Raw genomic sequence first — 22,380 nt, 5'->3', positions numbered from 1 at the left:
TCCCACAAAATTGTGTCAGCCGCCTCTTACTAAACCACCTTTGCATTGTTTGTCTTCTAGGAACACAGTAAAGGAAAAACCCAGCTCTCTCATGTTTCTTCTATAATTGGTCGCATTACTGCCACACTCACAATACTTCTGACAACAAATGCGTCTCCCCACCCCACACATACACCAAGCCGTTCTCTTTGACGCCAGCTAGTTTTCCTGATGCTGTTTTCCTGGAGATAGCAGATCCTGCAGGGCTCATTAAAGGCTCACTCCCACCAGCTCCATACCAGCTCCTTCCCTGTCTAATTCAGTCCAGTCCCAAGCTCCAGATTGTCACCTATACTTCTTTTTTTTTCTTTTGTTTTTTAAATTATCTTTTATTTTTTGGATAGAGACAGCCAGAAATCGAGGGGGAAGAGCGTGATAGAGAGGGAGAAAGACAGAGAGACCTGCAGCCCTGCTTCACCACTCGCAAAGCTTCTCCCTGCAGGTGGGGACCTGGGGTTTGAACCTGCATCTTTGAGTATTATAACCATGTGTGTTCAACCACCACCACCACCCCTTTTTAAAACTTCTGTATTGGGGAATTAATGGTTTACAGTCGACAGTAAAATACAATAGTTTGTACATGCATAACATTTCTCAGTTCTCCACATAACAATTCAGCCCCCACTAGGTCCTCTGCCATCCTGTTCCAGCACCTGAACCCTCCCCCCCTGCCCCAGAGTCTTTCACTTTGGTGCAGTACAGCAACTCCAGTCCAAGTTCTGCTGAGTGTTTTCCCTTCTGATCTTGTTTTCAACTTCTGTCTGTGAGTGAGATCATCCCATCTTCATCCTTCTGTTTCTGACTGATCTCACTGAACATGATGTCACTATACTCTGACCAGCTAGCTATAAGTCAGAGTTCCCATGATTCCAACTCCAGGTTCAGTTGATTTGCTAGAGTTAAAGAACTCCAGAAAACAATTTACTTGCTATTAACCAGTCTGTTATTAAAAAAAAAAAAATGTATACTGCAAAGTGTGTAAGTCAGAGCTCAGCACTCTGATGGCCTCCCTCTTGAGCACAATGGTCCCACCCCCACCCCCAGCCCTCCTGTCTTTAGCCAGCCAGAAACTCTCCAAACCCTGCTGTCAGTATGCTCATTAACTCTGCCTCGGCCTCCTGTCACTTCCTTGAAGATGGAGGGAGGAGCTGAAATTTCAGGCTCTTCAGCATGGCTGGATCTTTCTAGCGACCCTTGTAGTGCTACTCAGGAGCCCACCCAGAGTCACTTCACTAAAACAGAAGATAGTCCTACCCCTCAGGAAATCTGAGGGGTTTAGGAGCTCTGTCAGAATGAAGGTCAAAGACCAAAACTGAAAACAAAAGCTGCTCCTAGCCCTCTTATCACTAAGAAAATTACAGGACCCCTAGGTGCAGGTACTCTGTTCCAGGAACCAGGAGCAGAGACCAGTATTTGTATATTTTTTCTAAAATTTAATAAACATATTTTGGGGGCCAGGCAGTAGCTTACTGGGGTAAGCGCACATAGTATGAAGCACATAGTATGAGGACTTGCGCTGGGATCCCAGTTGGAGCCTGCAGGAGGGGGAGGGGGTCACTTCATGGGCAGCGAAGCAGGTCTGCAGGTGTCTTTCTTTCCCTGTCTTCCCCATCTCTCTCGATTTCTCTCTGTCCTATCCAACAACAGCAGCAATGGCAACAGTAACAACTACAGGGGCAACAACATGGGAAAATAGTCTCCAGGAGCCGTGGATTCGTAGCGCTGACACTGAGCCCAGTGATAACCCTGGAGGCAAAAAATTTTAAATTAAAAAAAAAATTTCCTCCAGGAGCCGTGGCTTCGTAGTGCAGGCACTGAGCCCCAGTGATAACCCTGGAGGCAAAAGTAAAAAAAAAATTAAAATAAATACATTTTTCTTCCATAGCTTTGGCTGCTCGACACCTCAGGCTCACCGATACCCACAGAATGCGTAAAACAAGAGTCAACGTCTTGTAAATTTTTAGACTTTGGGGTGGTAATTAGGTGTCATTGTAGGTTCATCCATTGTGAGGAATGTAATTCATGAATCTTTTTGTGAGGGGTTTTAATGACAGGAGCTCAGGGATGCTATGGAGTGATATACTATGATGCTATGGAGAGTGTACTCTCCTCTCAACTTAAAACTGCGCCGGGGGGTTGGGCGGTAGCGCAGCGGGTTAAGGGCACATGGCGCAAAACTCCAGGACTGGTGTAAGGATCCCGGTTCGAGCTTCACAAGCGGTGAAGCAGGTCTGAGGTCTGCAGGTGTCTGTCTTTCTCTCCCCATGTCTGTCTTCCCCTTCTCTCTCCATTTCCCTCTGTCTTATCCGGCAACAACAACAATAGTAATCACAACAGTGATTAAAAGGGCAACGGGAGTCGGGCGGTACCGCAGCGGGTTTAGCGCATGTGGCACAAAGCGCAGGGACCGGCGTAAGGATCCCGGTTCGAGCCCCTGGCTTCCCACCTGCAGGGGAGTCGCTTCACAGGCGGTGAAGCAGGTCTGCAGGTGTCTGTCTTTCTCTCCTCCTCTCTGTCTTCCCCTCCTCTCTCCATTTCTCTCTGTCCTATCCAACAACGAACAACATCAACAATGGCAATAATAATAACCACAATGAGACTACAACAACAAGGGCAACAAAAAGGGGGGAAAAATGGCCTCCAGGAGCGGTGGATTCATGGTGCAGGCACCGAGCCCAGCAATAACCCTGGAGGGAATAAATAAATAAATAAATAAATAGAAGGGCAACAAAAAGGAAAATAAGTAAATATATATATATATATATATATATATATATATATATATATATATATATGATAGTCAAAGTTTTAGGATGAGACATGGGACACACATTTCGCCCACATGGGGATCCAGGATAGCCTCAGGCAGTGATGCAGGTGTCCCTTTTTCATTCCCTCTCTCTCCCACTCTCCCTCCCTGTGTATTTTTATTTTATTTATTTTTATTTTTTTATTTAAGAAAGGATTAATTAACAAAACCATAAGGTAGGAGGGGTACAACTCCACACAATTCCCACCACCCATTCTCCATAACCCACCCCCTCCCCTGATATCTTTCCTATTCTCTATCCCTCTGGGAGCATGGACCCAGGGTCATTGTGGGATGCAGAAGGTAGAAGGTCTGGCTTCTGTAATTGCTCCCCCGCTGAACATGGGCGTTGACTGGTCGGTCCATACTCCCAGTCTGCCTCTCTCTTTCCCTAGTAGGGTGGGTCTCTGGGGAAGCTGAGCTCCAGGACACATTGGTGGGGTCTTCAGTCCAGGGAAGCCTGGCCGGCATCCTGATGACATCTGGAACCTGGTGATTGAAAAGAGAGTTAACATACGAAGCCAAACAAATTGTTGAGCAATCATGGACCCAAAGCTTGGAATAGTGGAGAGGAAGTGTTAGGGGGGTACTCACTGCAAACTCTAGTGTACTTCTGCTTTCAGGTATATATTTTGCAGTAGTTTATGGATACGTGTGCACATAAGCTCTCTCTCACAGAAACTGGTGTATATCTAGGTTATGGGATTTTGTTAGAAAGTGAACCACCTGAGATGAAATTAGAGTGTACTATAAAAGGAAAGGTCTCACCCGAGTAATGAAGCTGAAGGGTTGTCATTCCACTCGTGTAGTCTCTGGACACAGTCTGAGGTGAAGCATGTTGAGGTGGCAATCATTGCATTGGTTAGGTTGTGATCGGCAGATGCAATATTATTTGATATGGATTGGGAGACGCATATGGGAAAGTGGGCCCTATTAAAGGGTTCCAGGACTGGGGGAAGTAGGGGCTCTATAGTGGAGATGTGAGGTTCCTGCTGTCTTAGGATTCAAAAAGACAATCGATAGTTAATGTTATCATCACATTATTTGGTAATTGGGTTAACTTTGAAAAGTCCTTTTGTTATGATTTGCTGTACAGTACCCAGTATCTTGTATGTAGCTGTGCTATTGGATGCTTCTAATCTACTTGGTCTAGGCTTTTGAGAGAGCCCGCATATCAAATACACAGCCTATATATTAAAAAGATTCAGTTTGTGTTTTGAAAAACTTTGAGACATACAATTGATTTTCCCCCTCTCATATTAATCAACTACTGATTTATATGTCTACATTTTGCTAGGAGTGTACATAAACACCATTCCCACCACCAAAAGACTGTGACCCATCCCTCCCACCCACTCCCACCCCCCACTGGCCCAGGAAGCTGCATGTCTACCCCTCACCACAGGGTTTTTACTTTGATGCCCTACTTACAATTTGGTCAGGTCCTGCTTTTAGTTTCCCTTTCAGATCTTCTTACTCAACTTCTGTTGATGAGTGGGATCATCCCATACTCATCTTTATCTTTCTGACTTAGCTCACTTAACATAATTCCTTCTAACTCTGTCCAAGATGGGTCAGAGAAGGTGGGTTCATTGTTCTTGATAGCTGCATAATATTCCATTGTGTATATAGACCACAGCTTTCTCAGCCACTCATCTGCTGTTGGGCACCTGGGTTGCTTCCAGGTTTTAGCTATTATGAATTGTGCTGCTATGAACATAGGAGTACACACCTCTTTTTTGGTTGGGTGTCCCTGTGTATTTTTGTTTCCATTAGAAAAGGAATGGGAATGGGGTAGGGCCACCAATAGGTGGTGCACCACGTTAAGTGCACACAGTGCAAAGCGTAATGACCCATGCAAGGATCCAGGTTTGAGCCCGTCTCCCCACCTGCAGGGAGGTCCTTTCATAAGTGGTGAATCAAAAAATGGCCACAGGAGCAGTAGATTTGTAGTGCAGGCACCGAGCCCCAGCAATAACTCTGGAGTCAAAAAAAAAAGGGGGGGGTAGGGAAAGAAATTGGTCTTAATTTGTTTTATTTTAATGAGAGACCGAAGCACCTCTCAGCTCTGGCTTATGGTGGTGCTGAGGATTGAACCTGGAACTTTAGAAAATCAGGCATAAAAGGTTTTTTGTTTGTTTGTTTTTGCCTCCAGGGTTATTGCTGGAGCTCGGTGCTGCCACTACAAATCCACTGATCCTGGTGGCCATTTCTTCCTTTTCCCTTTTTTTTTTTTCTTTTTGATCAGAGAGAAATTGAGAGAGGAGGAGATAGAAAGTGAAAAGAGAGGAGTCGGGCGGTGGCGCAGCGGGCTAAGCGCAGGTGGCGCAAAGCACAAGGACCGGCATAAGGGTCCCGGTTCGAACCCCGGCTCCCCACCTGCAGGGGAGTCGCTTCACAGGCGGTGAAGCAGGTCTGCAGATGTCTATCTTTCTCTCCTCCTCTCTGTCTTCCCCTCCTCTCTCCATTTCTCTCTGTCCTATCCAACAACGTCAACAACAATAATAACTACAACAATAAAACAAGGGCAACAAAAGGGAATAAATAAATAAATAAAATAAATATAAAAAAAAAAAAAAGAAAGTGAGAAGAGAAAGATAGACACCTGCAGATCTGCTGCAGGTGGGTAGCCAGGGGCTCAAACCAGCATTCTTGTATGGATCCTTGTGCTTAGTACCTACTATGTGTGCTTAACTGGTGCACCACTGCTTGGCCCCCATGAAAACTCTTTTGTTTTGTTTGTTTGTTTGTTTTAATTTAATTTAATTTTTTTATTTAAGAAAGGAGACATTAACAAAACCATAGGATAAGAGGGGTACAGTTCCACACAATTCCCACCACCCGATCTCCATATCCCACCCCCTCCCCTGATAGCTTTCCCATTCTCTATCCCTCTGGGAGCATGGACCCAGGGTCATTGTGGGTGCAGAAGGTGGAAGGTCTGGCTTCTGTAATTGTTTCCCCGCTGAACATGGTCATTGACTGGTCGGTCCATACTCCCAGCCTGCCTCTCTCTTTCCCTAGTAGGGTGGGTCTCTGGGGAAGTGGAGCTCCAGGACACACTGGTGGGGTCTTCAGTCCAGGGAAGCTTGGCCGGGAAAGCTCTTTTGTTTAGCCATTCTGCTATCTCCCCTGTCCAATAGTCTTAGTTAAAAAAAAAAAAAATACAGGCCACAGTTTATAACTCAGACCTTATTTTCCTTTGCTCTAGCTCCAGTAGTTCTCATGCCGCTTCCTAATATCTGTCCTTCAAGATCAGATTCTCCCTTCCACTAATCACTTATGAATTTACCAAAGAAAAAAATCTAGCTAGGCTGACTTGGAGCTGCACAGTGTTATACACTGACAAACACATGCACAGCCCTGTCCCTTGGAACTTGCTGAGGTGTACTTTCTTCCCAAGTCTTCCCACTCATTCCTCCAAGATTCTGTTGTTCTTGTTGCTTCTTTTGAGTTAATCTTTTTTATTATTATTGTTATTATTATTTTTATTTATAAAAACGAAACATTGACAAAACCATAGGATAAGAGGGGTACAACTCCACACAATTCCCGCCACCAGATCTGTGTATCCCATTCCCTCCCCTGACAGCTTTCCTATTCTTTATCCCTCTGGGAGTATGGACCCAGGGTCATTGTGGGATGCAGAAGGTGGAAGGTCTGGCTTCTGTAATTGCTTTCCCGCTCAACATAGGCATTGACAGGTAGATCCATACTAAGTCACCTAATTATTCCACACACCTACATCATGTTGTTTGAACTAGATTGCAAGCCTACTAAAGGCAGAGGCCAGCTTTAATTATTAATGCAAGTAACAGTCACAATAAATACTCATTTTTGTGCCTTTAATGATGTCTGTAAATTTGTATCTCTGTATGTGTGTATTATAAAAGACCAATCTCTCCATATCTACAATTCAGCAATGACTGTCATATAATCTTTAATAGTTTTTGTCTCTTTACTCTGTGCTGTTTTATTTCTTTTCCAGTAAAAAACTTTTATTTATGGAAAGTGGTTATATTGATGTTGAAATAGTTAAATCAGTTAGGGTCATGGAGGAGAAAATATAATGAAAATATAATTTTTTTTTTCCCTCCAGGGTTATTGCTGGGCTCGGTGCCTGCACCATGAATCCACCGCTCCTGGAGGCCATTTTTCCCCCTTTTTGTTGCCCTAGTTGTTGCAGCCTCGTTGCGGTTATTATTGCCATTGTTGACGTTGCTTTGTTGTTGGATAGGACAGAGAGCAATGGAGAGAGGGGAAGACAGAGAGAGAGGGGGAGAGAAAGATAGACACCTGCAGACCTGCTTCACCGCCCGTGAAGTGACTCCCCTGCAGGTGGGGAGCCGGGGGCTCGAACCAGGATCCTTAAGCAGGTCCCTGCGCTTTGCACCACCGCCCGACCCCCATAAAAATATAATTTTTAAATTCTCTGAAATATATTTTCCACTTTCACATTTAGGGAGAAAATGTTTAAGGGAAAACACAGCCTTTTGAACTTTGATTAAATTTGGACCAGGTATTTCCTTTGATCTCTTTCAAAATATTTATGGTATATTAAAAGTTGCTCTAACTACATAGTATATTACTCTTTCCTGTAGTCTTTGTCTTTAGTCTAGGATAGTATTAACTCTCTCTAGGTTTTAAAAATCCAGATTTCCCATGTTGGTTTAAAATGGAATATTGAAAACATCTGTTAAAGTGTTTTGAAGCTATAAATTTGAGCTGTGAGCAGGCTAATAAGTTTCAAATTGAGATCAGAATAAAATTAATTCATGACTTTTAAAAAAAAAAAAGCTTTAATGCAATGAAACTTCCACTTAGCAAATATTTGTATTGTTAAGTGTTTTGTTTTAATGCTTCAGGCTACATGTCTACATAAAAAGTCATTGTGACACTTTCAGGCAGAACTTGGTGAAAGGTGGGGCTGCCCTGGCTACCAGCCAAGGAATTTATTTAGTTTCTGAGGAACCTATGGGCCCTGACACAAGGCAGTTCTGTCCGTATGAAAAGGATGGATGCCGTGTTCAGAATTCCCTTTGTGATGCGTACAGCTTGGTCCTGGCATACTTCATCTGTAAGTGTAGCAGTGAACACGGTATTTTGAGAGATAATATTGCACAGATGGTTTTCAGGAAATATTTTAATGCTGTGGAAAGGCTTTAGGACATAAATGATAAGTGTGTTTTGTCTGCTTGTTCTGTCTTCTAAACACAGCATTTTGATGTAATCATTACTTTTTTTATAAAAGGAATTCCTTTTTTTTTTTTTTTTTTTGCCTCCAGTGTTATCGCTGGGGCTCAGTGCCAGCACTATGAATCCACTGCTCCTAGAGGCCATTTTTCATTTTTATTGGATTAGGACAGAGAGAAATTGAGAGCGGAGGGGGAGACAGGGAGAGAGAGACACTTGCAGACCTGCTTCACTACTTATGAAAAAGTCAAAAGACAAAGCCCTTGCAATCCAGCCGTTGCTGAAGAGCTTCCTTCTTAGTGCTGGTGGCAAATGCTAGAAGAAGAAGTGCTGGTCAGAATCATCGACTCACATCAGAGGAGGGTCTGTGAGAAACCTCTGGAATTCACTCAGATCTAGATTTACTTTTCTGTTGACATTCATTTGCCTGCTCTCCACTTGATTCTTTGTCCATAGAAACTTTATTTCTCTCTGTAAGTCTACACATGATCGGGGTTGGTGATCAAGGTAGTGAGGAGCAACTCTGGACTCTAACTGGGATCTAACTGTGCCAGGCTCACTTGGTACACATTTGAGGTTTCCACTTGTCTCTCTCCTCCCTTCTCTCCCTCGTCCCTCTCAGTTTCTATCTCTATCCAATAGTAAATAAACAAATTAAAAAATGTTTAAAGAAAGAAAAAATAAAAGAGACGACCTGCATCACTGCTTCACCACTCATGAGGCTTTTCCCTGCAGGTGTGGACACGGTCTTGAACCTGGCTGGGTCTTTATGCTTTGTAACATGTGTGCGGTCACCTGCCTCTCACAGTCCTATATACTCATTTCTTGTGAGCTTTGCCAGCAGCCATTTCTCAGCATTGGTCCCGGAATGTGACTGGGTGCTGTTTTGTTTTGTTTTGTTTTTGTTTTTGTTTTAATTCAAAAATCCCCAGATTCTTACAGATGATTCACTTTGCAAAAGGCTGCCTGAACTTCTGATAGTTTTCTACTTTCTTTTTTTTATTGGGGAATTAATGTTTTACATTCAACAGTAAGTACATTGGTTTGTACATGCATAACATTCCCCAGTTTCCCATATAACAATACAACCCCCACTAGGTCCTCTGAATCCTTCTTGGACCTGTATTCTCCCCACCCACCCACCCCAGCGTCTTTTACTTTGGTGAGATACGCCAATTCCATTTCAGGTTCTACTTGTGTTTTCTTTTCTGAACTTGTTTTTCAACTTCTGCCTGAGAGTGAGATCATCCCATATTCATCCTTCTGTTTCTGACTTATTTCACTCAACATGATATTTTCAAGGTTCATCCAAGATTTACTTTCAATTGATTGTTCACTGGGTAGGTAATTGAGGGGTAAAAATACTTGGTACAAGCCATATATTTAAAAGTTAGACCTCTGACAAGACAGTGTTTGTTACACCTTCATTTTTTCACTCTGGGCCTCACATGTGAGGGGGAAATAGTCAGCTTGCTTGGCTGCACGTCCTGTTTGTAGTTACGCTAAAGTTGGTGGTGATCAGGGCTAATTAAAGCCTGTTGATCAGTGGTGCCACCTGGTGGCCGACAAATACATTTTGTGGCACTCATGACTGCTCTGTCAACTTGTGGCACGTTTTGTTTTGGTGATAGAAGTAAGTTCTGTAGCAGTTAAGACTTTTTTTTTTTTTTTCCCCTAGTAAAGTTTTGAAAACTTCTTATATTCATGGAAGCAGGGAAGTCATGGACTACTACAAGTTGAATTTAGCGATTTGAAGTGACTGCTCTTGTCATTACTTTATGAAACTTCCTGTAGAATGATAGGTCCTAAGTGGGTCAAAGTAAACAGTTCCTGCAGACTAATGCAGGTGTGTCTGTCTGGTCTCCTTTCCTGGGTTTCACCTGAGCCATAAGAATTCCTGGGGCAGCTGAAGGTTTCGGTGTTCCTCCTGTCAGCCTCAGGGTGTTTGGTCACATTCCTTTCCTTATGAAGTGAAGACATTGGGTGATCCTTGATGCTTGTCTTTTTTTTTTTTTTTTGATCCTTGTCTTCTTTGAAGAAGGGAAAAGTACTCAGAGGCTGTATTTTAGCAAGACAAACTCATGAATAGATGGATACATACATGGAAGGGTGGATGGATATGGATATTGGGAGGTCGCATAGCTGAATATTTTTTAATTGGAAAAGGACATTAAACACAACTGTATTATTTCCTTGAATGTGAGCGTGGTTTGGGGGAGTTCAGTGGTGGCTTACCCAGCAGAGCACACATGTTGCAGCCTGTGATCAGGGTTCAAGCACTGGGGCCATGGGAACACCCACAGGGGGGACGTCTCATCTGCTGAGCAATATGCTGCAGTATCTCTCTCTCTCTCTCTCTCTCTCTTTTTTATTCCCTTTTGTTGCCCTTGTTGTAGTTATTATTGTTGTTGTTATTGATGTTGTTGTTGGATAGGACAGAGATAAATGGAGAGAGGGGGAGAGAAAGACAGACACCTGCAGACCTGCTTCACCGCCTGTGAAGCGACTCCCCTGCAGGTGGGGATCCAGGGGCTCGAACTGGGATCCTTACGCTGGTCCTTGTGCTTTGCGCCATGTGCGCTTAACCCGCTGCGCTACTGTCTGATTCCTTTCTTCTTCTCCTCCTCCTTCTCCTCCTCCTCCTCCTTTTTCTTCTTCTTCTTCTTCTTTTTTTTACACCAGAGCACTGATCAGCTCTGCTTATGGTGTTACTGGGAATTGAACCTGGGAGTCTGAAGCCTGAGGCATGAGTCTCTTTGCATAACCATTATGCTGTCTACCCACACCATGTATCTCTGCTTCTCTATTGGTCTCTCTCCTCTATGTCCCACCCTCTATCTAAAAGAATAGAAGAAAAATAGAGGCTGGTAGCACAGTGGGTTAAGTGCAGGTGGCACAAAGCTCAAGGACCACCGTAAGGATCCCAGTTCAAGCCCCTGGCTTCACCTGAAGGGGTGTCGGTGAAGCAGGTCTGCAGGTGTCTATCTTTCTCTCCCCTTCTCTGTCTTCCCCTCCTCTCTCCATTTCTCTCCATCCTATCCAACAACAACAACTACAGCTATAACAACAATAACAACTACAAGGGCAACAAAATGGGGAAAATGGCCTCCAGGAGCAGTGGATTCGTAGTGCAGGAACCGAGCCCAGGTGATAACCCTGGAAGCAAAAAACAAATTATAAATAATAATCAAAAAAAGAATAGAAGGAAAATAAAGTCCATTGGGTCATGCAGGGACTGGGCTCCAGCAATAACCCTGGTGGCCAAAAGTGGGGAAAACGAATCTGGTTTCACAGTATCTCCATGGATTTTCTGTTCAGCCAATTTGTGTGTTTCAGCCCTTCCCTCAGAGTTCAGGATGACAGACCTGCAGCTGAGCTTGAGTATGAGCAAAGAAATGCAGCTCAGAAGCTTATCCACTGAGGTGGTAGAGGCTAGGTGAGGATATCCTCAAGCAGACATCTGCAAGTAATCCACTTGGTTTAGAGAACCATCTCAATTTGCATGGCTATTAAAGAACAAAATTGAGTATATAGCCCGAGGCTTGCTATGATCCTGATACTTGACTAGCACTGTGTCTAAAAATCAGTGTACATAGTTTAATTAAAAAATCTTTTCTTAAGGGGGCCAGGTGGTGGTCCACCTAGTTGAGCACATATGTTATAAATTGGAAGGACCTGGGTTCAATCCCCTATCCTCACCTGCAGTGCTGCAGCTGTCTCTGTCTCTTATTCCCCACTCTCTTGATTTTTCTGTCTCTAGCCAATAAATAGTCATGATGATTTAAACATACCATCGGGGCCACGTGATGACACACACCTGAGTGCACACATTGCCATTTTATTTTATTTATTTATTATTTTTTGTTGCTCTTGTTTTTTTTTTGTTGTTGTTGTAATTATTATTGTTGTCTTTGTTGGATAGGACAGAGAGAAATGGAGAGAAGAGGGGAAGACAGAAGGGGGGAGAGAAAGACAGACACCTGCAGACCTGCTTCACTGCCTGTGAAGCAACTCCCCTGCAGGTGGGGAGCCAGGGGCTCGAACCAGGATCCATACACTGGTCCTTGTGCTTAGTGCCACCTGCGCTTAACCCACTGTGCTACAGCCCAAATCCCACATTTCCATTTTCAAGGACCTAGGTTCAAGCCCCCCAACCTACCCCGTCCCCACGTGCAGTGGGCAAGCTTCATGAGTGGTGAAGCTGTGATGCTCTCAATTTCTATCCGTCCTATCAAATATAAGGGAGGGGGAAATACAGCATTAAAAATGCTAACATCATCTGAGCCTTCATTAAATCATAAACTTTTCATTACAAACTATCAATTAATAATATCCACAAAATGCAATAAAGTGAAGCTCAATAAAAACAAGGTGTGCCTGCACTTTAAGGTCTAAATTGCTAATGATTAACTCTAGCAGATAGGACCTGTGCCATGTTGCAGGGGAGCTTCGTGCTGTCACACACAGTATTTGCCTGACTTATTGCCAGTGCTGGGCATCTGAAAGGTGCATGTCTAGACTCACACAGACACTGAATCACAGTCTCAGAGTTTTAGCAACTGGGTGTGTATGTTTTTATCACCTATTAAGATGGAAAACTAGCACTAACATCCAAGTTTCCTTTCGAACATGACTTCATCGATCTATGGAATGAAATTATTCTACTCCATATCATTGCCAAGTGAAAACTGGGTCTGATGAAAACATACCCTTTCCTCCTGTTGTTTTCTCAGCTCCCACTGGCACTGTGATTGATTCAGTCTTTATTGCCTTTTACCCAAATGAAGACATGGTCTTATTTAAAAGAATCCTTTAAAAACTTATTTGCAGGGAGCCAGGTGGTAGCGCAGCAGGTTAAGCACATGTGGCACAAAGCGCAAGGACCTGAGTAAGGATCCCAGTTCAAGACCCCGGCTCCCCACCTGCAGGGGGGTTGCTTCACAGGTGGTGAAGCAAGTCTTCAGGTGTCTGTCTGTCTCTCCCCCCTTCTGTCTTCCCCTCCTCTCTCCATTTCTCTCTGTCCTATCCAACAACAACAACATTAACTATAACAATAAAACAAGGGGAACAAAAGGGAAGAAAAAAAGAAAGAAAGAAAGAAACTCCTTTGCAGGTTTTGCCCCTTGGATTCACTGCTGAGTCAATTCCCTGACTGCTTTTTTTTTTTTTTTTACCATTTTTATTTGTTTTTTAAAGAAGCTTTTATTTATTCTTATTTATTTATTGGATAGAGACAGCCAAAGATTGAGAGGGGAGAGTGGTGACAGAGAGGGAAAGAGATAGAGAGATGCCTGCAGCCCTGCTTCACCACTCATGAAGCTTTCCCCCTGCAGGTGGGGACCGTGGGCTCGAACCTGGGTCCTTGTGCACTGTGACAGATACACCACCACCTGCCCCCCCGTTTTTTTAAAAAATATATTTTTTTAAATTTTTATTTATTTTAACCAAAGCACTGCTCAGCTCGGGCTTACGGTGGTGCAGGGGATTGAATCTGGGACTTTGGAGCCTCAGGCATGAGAGTCTGTTTGCATAACCATGATGCTATCTAGCCCTGACCCTGGCCCCCCATTCTTTATTTGTTATTAATAGTGGGTTACAAGATCACAGGATCTAGACATATCACATAGCCACTGAAGTTCTGTGTCCTCACTCTCCCGAAGATAACTACTATAGTTCTCACCAAGTCTTAGAAACCATTTCTTTCTTTCTTCTTTCCTCTTTTTCTTTCTTTTCTCTTTCTTTTCTTTCTTTCGTTCTCTTTATTTCCTAAGTTCATGTGTATCAGTTCTAAATTCCACATTTGAGTGAAACCATCTGGTAGGCTGTATTTCATCTCTTTACTTTTTTTCACTAAGCATGATCACCTCCAGTAACATCCATTTTGTTCCAAAGGACACTGTATCATCTTTTCTGATTACAGTTGTATTCCATGGAGTATGTATCCCATCAAGATTGATTCGTTAAGAGTCAGGTACTTCCTTGTGTTATAGGATGTTTACTAGCGTCCCTGACCTTTAACACTAGATAGCAGTATCACCTGCTTATCCCCAGGTAATGACGATCTGAAATGTCACCAGATGTTTCCAAATGTCCCCTGGAAGAGGCAAATTTACCCCCACTTAAGAAGCTCTGATCTTGCTCTGGGGAGATAGCATAATGGTTTTGCCAACTTTCATGCCTGAAGCACCGAAGGGTTCCAGGTTCAGTCCTGACCACACCATAAGCCAGAGCTGAGCAGTGCTCTGGTCCAAACAAACAAACGAACCTACCTCTGATCTCAGTTACAAGTCTTGAGCTCCTCTGATGTCCTGGGTGCTGTTGGGCTCTTCTAGTAACCAGTCAGAGTCGCTTATGCCTCCAGTCTGTTAATCCTTGGAGTTTCGTACTAGCTGTACATCTGACGTTGAGACTCGGTGCTTCCTATGTGGTGGAGTGCACGCACGGGACTTGGTGGGTAGCCGGAGCCCTCGGTGCGAGCCCAGCTCGGCAGAGTGCTGTGTGACTTGGGGAAGCTCTTGTCCTCAGAAACCTAATTCCTCACCTTAGGAATGACCAGTGCAGCCTCTGGGCTTTTTCTTGTTTTCTGATTTCAAATTGATCTCAGGGATTTACTCTTTTTGGACAAACATTTATCAACCGGTAAGATCTAAGTATTGAACAAAACAAGGGAATTTGTTCTTTATAATACTAAACATTATCATTTTTCCTCTTTCCAGATTATTTGAAAAACCTTTTAGAAGACTCTGGAGATTACAGAAACACTCAAGGTATTTAGTTTTTGTGGTCTCATATAATATGGAAGGTTTTTTTTTTTAAAGATTATATTTATTTTAATTTGACCGGGCAGAGAGAAATGGAGAGGGGAAAGAAGTAGAGAGAGAAATACTGCAGACCTGCTTCACTACTTGTGAAGTCTCCTCCTTGCATAGGGGTTGGGGCTTGAACCCAGGTCCTTGCATACTGTAATAACCTGTGTGCTTAACCAGGTGCGCCACCCCACCTGGCCTGTCTTTCTTTCTCTTTTCCTTCCTTCTTTCCTTCCTTCCTTCCTTCCTTCCTTCCTTCCTTCCTTCCTTCCTTCTTCCTTCCTTCCTTCCTTCCTTTCTTTCTTTTTTAGAACTTACTTATTTATTCATGAGAAAGATGGGAGGAGAAAAAGAACCAGCCATCACTCTGGTACATGTGCTGCCGGGGATTGAACTCATGGACCTCATGAGAGTCCAGTGCCTCAGCCACTGCACCACCTCCTGGATCACTTTTTTTTTTTAATTACCTTTTTTTATTTATTAGATAGAGACAGCCAGAAATCAAGAGGGAAGGGGGAGATAGAGAGGGAGAAAGACAGAGACACCTGCAACACTTACCACTTGCAAAGCTTTCCCCCTGAAAATGGGCTCAAATCTAAGGCCTTGTACATTGCAACATGTGCACTCAATGAGGTGCTTCACCACCCAGCCCCATCTGGAAATTTTCTTTGTCTCATTTTTTTTTTTTTCCTCCAGGGTTGTTGCTGGGCTCGGTGCCTGCACCATGAATCCGCTCCTGGAGGCCATTTTTCCCCCTTTTTGTTGCCCTTGTTGTTGTAGCCTCATTGTGGTTATTATTATTGCCATTGTTGATGTTGTTCGCTGTTGGATAGGACAGAGAGAAATGGAGAAAGCAGGGGAAGACAGGGGGAGAGAAAGATAGACACCTGCAGACCTGCTTCACCGCCTGTGAATCAGCTCCCCTGCCGGGGGCTCGAACTGGGATACTTATACCGGTCCTTGCGCTTTGCGCCACATGCGCTTAACCCACTGCGCCACCGCCCGACCCCGTCTCATTTTTTAAAATATTTATTTTATTTATTTATTCCCTTTTGTTGCCCTTGTTGTTTCATTGTTGTAGTTATTATTTTTGTGGTTATTGATGTCATTGTTGGATAGGACAGAGAGAAATGGAGAGAACAGGGGAAGAGAGGGGGAAAGATAAGACACCTGCAGACCTGCTTCACACCCTGTGAAGCAACTCCCCTGCAGGTGGGTAACTGGTGGCTCAAACCAGGATCCTTACACTGGTTCTTGTGTGTGCTTTGTGCCACCTGCACTTAACCCACTGCGCTACCGCCCGACTCCCTCATATTTTTTTTTCTATATATATCATTATATATATATATAATGATATATATAGAAAATATATATATTTATATATATATATATATATATTTTATATCTATATATATATATCTATATATATAGATTATATAATATATATAATCATTATATATATATCATTATATATATCAGCCTTCCCATGGCTTGCCCTCATCATCAAACCTGTTATCTTTCTATTGACAATTAACTGAGCTTGTCCAGAGATTGGAATTTTTATGAACTAGCTATCTAGTCATCTGGACTTATCAATGTTGCAAAACTGTTCTAGTGGTGATGACCAAATAAATGCTCCTTCTGTTCCCACGTTTTAGATGCCCTTGCTGTCGTCATAGAGGTGGCCAACCATGCCAATGACACAATGAAGCAAGGGGTAAGTGTCACTGATCTCAGGGGTTGGTGCAGCATTGATTCTGAAAGCTTGGCTTTCATAAGCTCTGCATTCATTTGCTCTCTCTAGGACAACTTTCAGAAACTTATGCAGATTCAGTACAGCTTAAATGGACATCACGAAATAGTGCAGCCTGGGCGGGTAAGTGCTTTAATCTGCGTTTTGTAGGTGTAATACAGTGCATTAGGTAGCACTTGTGGCTGTTTTTAATTTCATATATGGATATAGTCTCCTTGTTACTTTTAGTATTATTCTTTATTCAGCCATTCTAAATCAACTAAGTTCAGTCTACCCATTCAAAAGGTCCGTGATTGACATTACTGTACTAAGTTAAGTTCTATTAGAATAGCAAGGAACCCCACAGAGTTTCTGATTACAGGGGATTATTCCATTGTGTATTAGCTGGCCTCACACAGCTTTAGAGATAATTTCATTTAAAGTCTTCAGTGTAGTATAGGATTATGAGTAGAGGGAGAAAATTGATATTTTGATACTCCTCATTGAGCATGAAAAATGACTTAGAGAATGTGTCCAGAAAAATCACAAAGTACAATTGCCAGGATGTTGGTTATGCCTCAGGGGTCAGGTATACACTTGGTCAATTATAGGTTAGACCACATACTCCCCTTGGGGCCACTGTTGGATTTATGAAACTCAGTTGACTTGTCCAATTCCTAAATTACAAGATTTAAAAGAAAAAAAAAACATGACTGTAAAAAATTCACAAGGATACTATATCTACCCACCTTTGCTGGGGAAGGAAAATCGAAAAGGAAACGGTATGTATATCGCATTTGTGCTGATTCAGTAAGACTAAATGGACTTTTGTTTGGCTCGTCAGGTTTTTCTCAAAGAAGGAACTCTGATGAAGCTGTCTCGGAAAGTCATGCAGCCCCGGACATTTTTCCTGGTGAGCAGCTTTGTGTGATTCTGATGTGCCCCAGGCTGGTACAGTTGCTTCATGGAAAGAGGCATTTGGACATGACGGATATTCTCAGCATATTCAACAGCAGCTTGAGTGAGATATTAGACTTTCTCTGGTGCTTATTCGCATTTCAAGTATAGAAAAAAGCCTTCCACGGCCCATAGCCAGCTGGTTATTTCCTTTCTAAATATTGTTTTATTTCACTCCTAATTTGAAGGAACTGATTCAATTAAATATGCATATTGTAATATTTTGGTGGGATTTCGAATTCAGAAAACATTACATCTATTGCAGAATTTAGAAAGATAGCACATTTTCCACAAATAGCCTCTTTAGTAATATCAGTAAACTACTTGAGATGAGTCTGGTTTATATATGCAGAACATTAGTCTTTTCTGCAGAAAGCTGTTAGCACAGTGATGATTTGTTTCTCTCTGTTCCTGTGTCTTTTCATTGTCTGTGTAGCTGAAATATATTTCTTTACATTGTCCTGCGAAATGCTTCTGCTTTCAGTTGAATGACGCCCTGTTATATACAACCCCAATGCAGTCTGGGATGTATAAACTGAACAACATGCTCTCATTGGCTGGAATGAAGGTCAGTATATGTTAGATCCCCCCCGCCATATATCTGTTTATTTATTGTTGAGTAGAGACAGAGAGAAACTGGGGGGGGGGGGAAGACAGAAAGACACCTGCAGCCCCACTTCACCACTCGTGAAACTTCCCCCCCAAATATATTTAGAGAAAAAACCCTATGCTCATATCATTTTCACATTCTTAACTTTTCTCTGTCCATGTTACTGTACATGCATTTGCTTATGCACACATTTAATTATCTGCTCACTCATCCTTTACTTTACTCTCAGGATATTTATTGGGAAAAAATGAGCTCACCTGTGTAGTGCTCTGTGTTGCCATGTGCATCAGCCATGCTCAAGTCCAGCCTCCAGCACACTGCAGGGAGCTTTGGTGCTGTGGTCTCTTTCACTATCTCTCTACCTCTGTCTAAACACACATGCACACAATTAAACAGTAGTGCAACTCACCGTCCATCAGGCAGTCAGTCAATAATGTGGAAATGTATTGGGACCTAGTGAAGTAACTGGAGGTGTCTAGGAAAGAAGCAGAATTGAGACTATTTTCTTGGAGGGAGAACCAAAAGTCTTAAAAGATCAGCCACATTTAGCCAGCATAGGGCCATGCTGCTGACATACTGTGACGGAGGGAAAGGCTTTCCTAGCAGTGAAGATAGTGAGAGCCAGTGCCTGAGGGTGGGAGAGCTGGGCCTAGGTCTCGTAATTCTGGGGCATAGAGAAGATGAAGTAGGCGAGTGGTCGATAAAGGTGGACAGGAAGCTTTGTTGTAGATGGCCATAGCCAGGGGGCTGACAACTGAATGCTTCAGAGTGGAGGTTTTCAGTACCATCGTCTGTTCAAATTGCTTTGCTTTTTTTCCAGGTTAGAAAACCCACTCAAGAAGCATATCAGAATGAGCTAAAGATTGAAAGTGTAGAACGGTCCTTCATTCTGTCCGCCAGGTAATTCTCACAAATACAAATGGATGAAGGCTTATTATCACAGCCAGACATCTCCAGCAATTTTTACATTTGCCTAACTACCAGGCTTCATTTAAAGGCCCCTTCCATGGTGGGGAGGCCAGGTAGATAGCATCATGTTTATGCAAAGAGATTCTCAAGCTTGAGGCTCCAAAGTTTCAGGTCTAATTACCCGCACTAACATAAGCCAGAGCTGAGCAGTGCTCTGGTAAATTAGTAAATTCATCAACTAATTCTTCCACGAGCTTATAGTTACTAGAGATGACATGTACTTAGCAAATGTTCACACAATTATTATTGTGAAAATACAGTAAACAGGTTGGTATGGGAGGTGGTAAAGGGGATAAAGCATTAGACTCTCATGAGGACTTAAGTTCAGTTCCTGACAGCACATGTACCAGAGTGATGTCTGGTTCTTTCTCTTTCTCCTGTCTGTCTCATTAATAAATAAATAAAATATTTTTTAAAAAGCCAGTGCACAGGAAGACTATGAGCTATTATAAGGCAGTAAAACAAGGAACCTCAAACTAGATCTGATGGATAAGTGGCTATCGGAATCTCTTTTCTAGAGATTTGTGCCTCTTGGGTTATGAAAGATAAAGATGCCTAGGCCAAGAGGAAGAGGCTTGTGATGATCAGGACAACGCTCTCTAAATTCTTTTGGAGCAGCTGAGCAGTGGCACGCCCAACAGAGCACACACTTTACCAAGTGTGGGGACCTGGGTTCAAGCCCCCAGTCTCCACTTGCAAGAGAAGAAGTTTCATGAGCAGAGGACCAGTGCTGCAGATATCTCTTTCTTCCACTTTCCCTGTCTATTTCTCTATCTGTTCGAATAAGAAGGAAAAAAAAAAAAAAAGGTCATCAGGAGTCATTGTTCAGGTACCAAGCCTCAGCAATAGCTCTTTGTAGCAAAAGAAAAGAATCGAGGTCCTGAGGTGAGAAAGAGCATCATGGTGTAGTCCGAGGACTGGGAGACCAATGTGGCGCAGAGAGAACGAGAGGGAAAGTAGCTTGGGCCAAGCCTGGAGGGACAGGTGAAACAGATCAGGCAGATCCGCTGTGTGGATTTTATGCTTTGGTCTAAGAGCCTCAGGAAACCACCAGGCAATGATGTGATCAGACTGGCATTTAATAAAACAAAAACCCGGTTTCTGTGTGGAGAATGATCTGAGAGGGAAATTAAAGGAAATGACTCAGTGGACATAGAGGAGGAGACGGGCACTAAGGGGAAGTCTGCAGCTTCCACAGTGTCTTGGCTGATGGCACCGTTTGCTTCGATCAGGCTTGTTGGAGGATGAGTGACTCTGGGCGAGAAAGCAAGAATCTAGTTTCAGACGTAATATTCAGCAGTACTGAATGTGAGGTTTCGATGAATCATCAAGGACCGACCTGTCAACACCCATGTTCAGCAATGACAGAAGCCAGACCTTCCACCTTCTGCATCCCACAATGACCCTGGGTCCATATTTCCAGAGGGATAAAGAATAGGAAAGCTATCAGGGGAGGGGATGGGATACAGAGTTCTGATTGTGGAGATTGTGTGGAGTTGTACCCCTCTCATCCTATGGTTTAGTCAGTGTTTCCTTTTTTTTTTTTTTATGAAATTTTTTTTTACTATTTATTTATTTACTCCCTTTTGTTGCCCTTGTGGTATTTTATTGTTGTTGTCATTATTATTGTTGTTGTTGACGTCCTTGTTGTTGGACAGGACAGAGAGAAATGGAGAGAGGCGGGGAAGACAGAAAGGGAGAGAGAAAGACAGACACCTGCAGACCTGCTTCACCGCCTGTGAAGCGACTCCCCTGCAGGTGGGGAGCCGGGAGCTCGAACCGGGATCCTTATGCTGGTCCTTGCGCTTTGTGCCACCTGAGCTTAACCTGCTGCGCTACCGCCCGACTCTGTTTCCTTTTTATAAATAAAAAATAAATAAATAAGCAAAAAAAAGGTGAGCCATCAAAGAGGCGATTTATATCCAGATCTGAATGTGGAATGGAATCCTGGGCTAGAGGCACTTACTTGAGTGTCATCAGTTTAGTGCTCTCGCTCGCTCTCTGTTCCACTCTCTCGCTCTCTTGCCTCCAGGACTATCACTGGAGCTCGGTGCCAACACTGTGACATATCCACTGCTCCCGGTGGCCATTTTTTCCATTTCATTGGATAGGACAGAGAGAAATGGAGAGAGGAGGAGATAAATATATATATAGAGAGAGAATGACAGACACGTGCAGACCTGCTATGCAGCTTGTAAAGCGTCCCCCTTGCAGGTGGGGAGCAGGGGCTCGAACCTGTATCTTTGCTCGGGTCCTTGCACTTAAGTACTATGTGTGCTTAACCAGGTGCACCACCGCCTGGCCCCACCATAGTGCTCCTTTCTGCTCTCATGGTTTTGGAGAAAGACTGCAGTGCTTTGCATTAGTGCAGTACAACTATGCAGCCACCTAGGCACGATTTGCAAAGTTCTTCTAAAAAATATTGTGGCCTAGGAGGTGGCACAGTGGATAAAGCATTGGATTCTCAAACATGAGGTCGTAAATTCTATCCCTGGTGGCACATGTACCAGAATGATGCCTGGTTTTTTCTCTCTCCTCCTCCTCTATTTCTTATTAATAAATAAAATCTTGATATGTATGTATATATATATTTTTTTTTTAATGAGATAAAAAGAAAGAAAAATAATAAAGACCAGACCACAGCTCTGTTCTGGTTATGGTGGTGCTGGGGGTTAAACCCAGGACCTTAGAGCCACAGGCTTGAAAGTCATTTGTATAACTATTATGCTATCTCCCCAGCCCAATTCTTAAACTTCTCTGTACCCCGAGAGAGAGAGAGAGAGAGAGAGAGAGAGCGAGGAGCAAGGACAAGATATGCATAGGAAAGAAAGGGAGAGATACCATAGCACTGCTCTACCATCCACAGAGTTCCCTTTGCTTCTCTCATGTTATGCCAGGGTTTGAACCCAGGGCCTCACACATACTAACATCTGCACTCTATCTACTGAAATATGTCTCTTCCCTTGTCAACTGTTGTTTGATCCTTTGTCACCTAGTTAGAAAAGGAGCCTGGGAGCCGGGCGGTGGCGCAGCGGGTTAAGCACACATGGCACAAAGCACAAGGACCGGCATAAGGATCCCAGTTCGAGCCCCCGGCTCCCCACCTGCAGGGGGGTCGCTTCACAGGCGGTGAAGCAGGTCTGCAGGTGTCTGTCTTTCTCTCCTCCTCTCTGTCTTCCCCTCCTCTCTCCATTTCTCTCTGTCCTATCCAACAACAATGACATCAATAACAACAACAACGACGATAAACAACAAGGGCAACAAA

The 22,380-nt window shown here is 43.3% G+C and overlaps 1 protein-coding gene across 2 annotated transcripts in view; it reads left to right on the top strand.

Annotated features, from left to right (window-relative positions):
* The window catches only part of FGD6 (FYVE, RhoGEF and PH domain containing 6), a 156,277-nt gene that overhangs the window by 114,706 nt on the left and 19,191 nt on the right, over positions 1-22,380 (top strand). For both annotated transcript variants that reach the window (XM_060195548.1, XM_060195547.1), the window contains exons 10-15: positions 14,758-14,808; positions 16,506-16,564; positions 16,652-16,723; positions 17,424-17,492; positions 18,021-18,104; positions 18,967-19,046. In XM_060195548.1, coding sequence (XP_060051531.1) covers positions 14,758-14,808; positions 16,506-16,564; positions 16,652-16,723; positions 17,424-17,492; positions 18,021-18,104; positions 18,967-19,046 — 415 coding nt within the window. The remainder of the gene's footprint in view (positions 1-14,757; positions 14,809-16,505; positions 16,565-16,651; positions 16,724-17,423; positions 17,493-18,020; positions 18,105-18,966; positions 19,047-22,380) is intronic.

This window comes from Erinaceus europaeus, chromosome 7 (assembly GCF_950295315.1).
Source record: "Erinaceus europaeus chromosome 7, mEriEur2.1, whole genome shotgun sequence".
Taxonomy (NCBI): domain Eukaryota; kingdom Metazoa; phylum Chordata; class Mammalia; order Eulipotyphla; family Erinaceidae; genus Erinaceus; species Erinaceus europaeus.
Note: the sequence above shows the minus strand (reverse complement) of the source record. Positions and strands in the feature narration are given on the sequence as shown.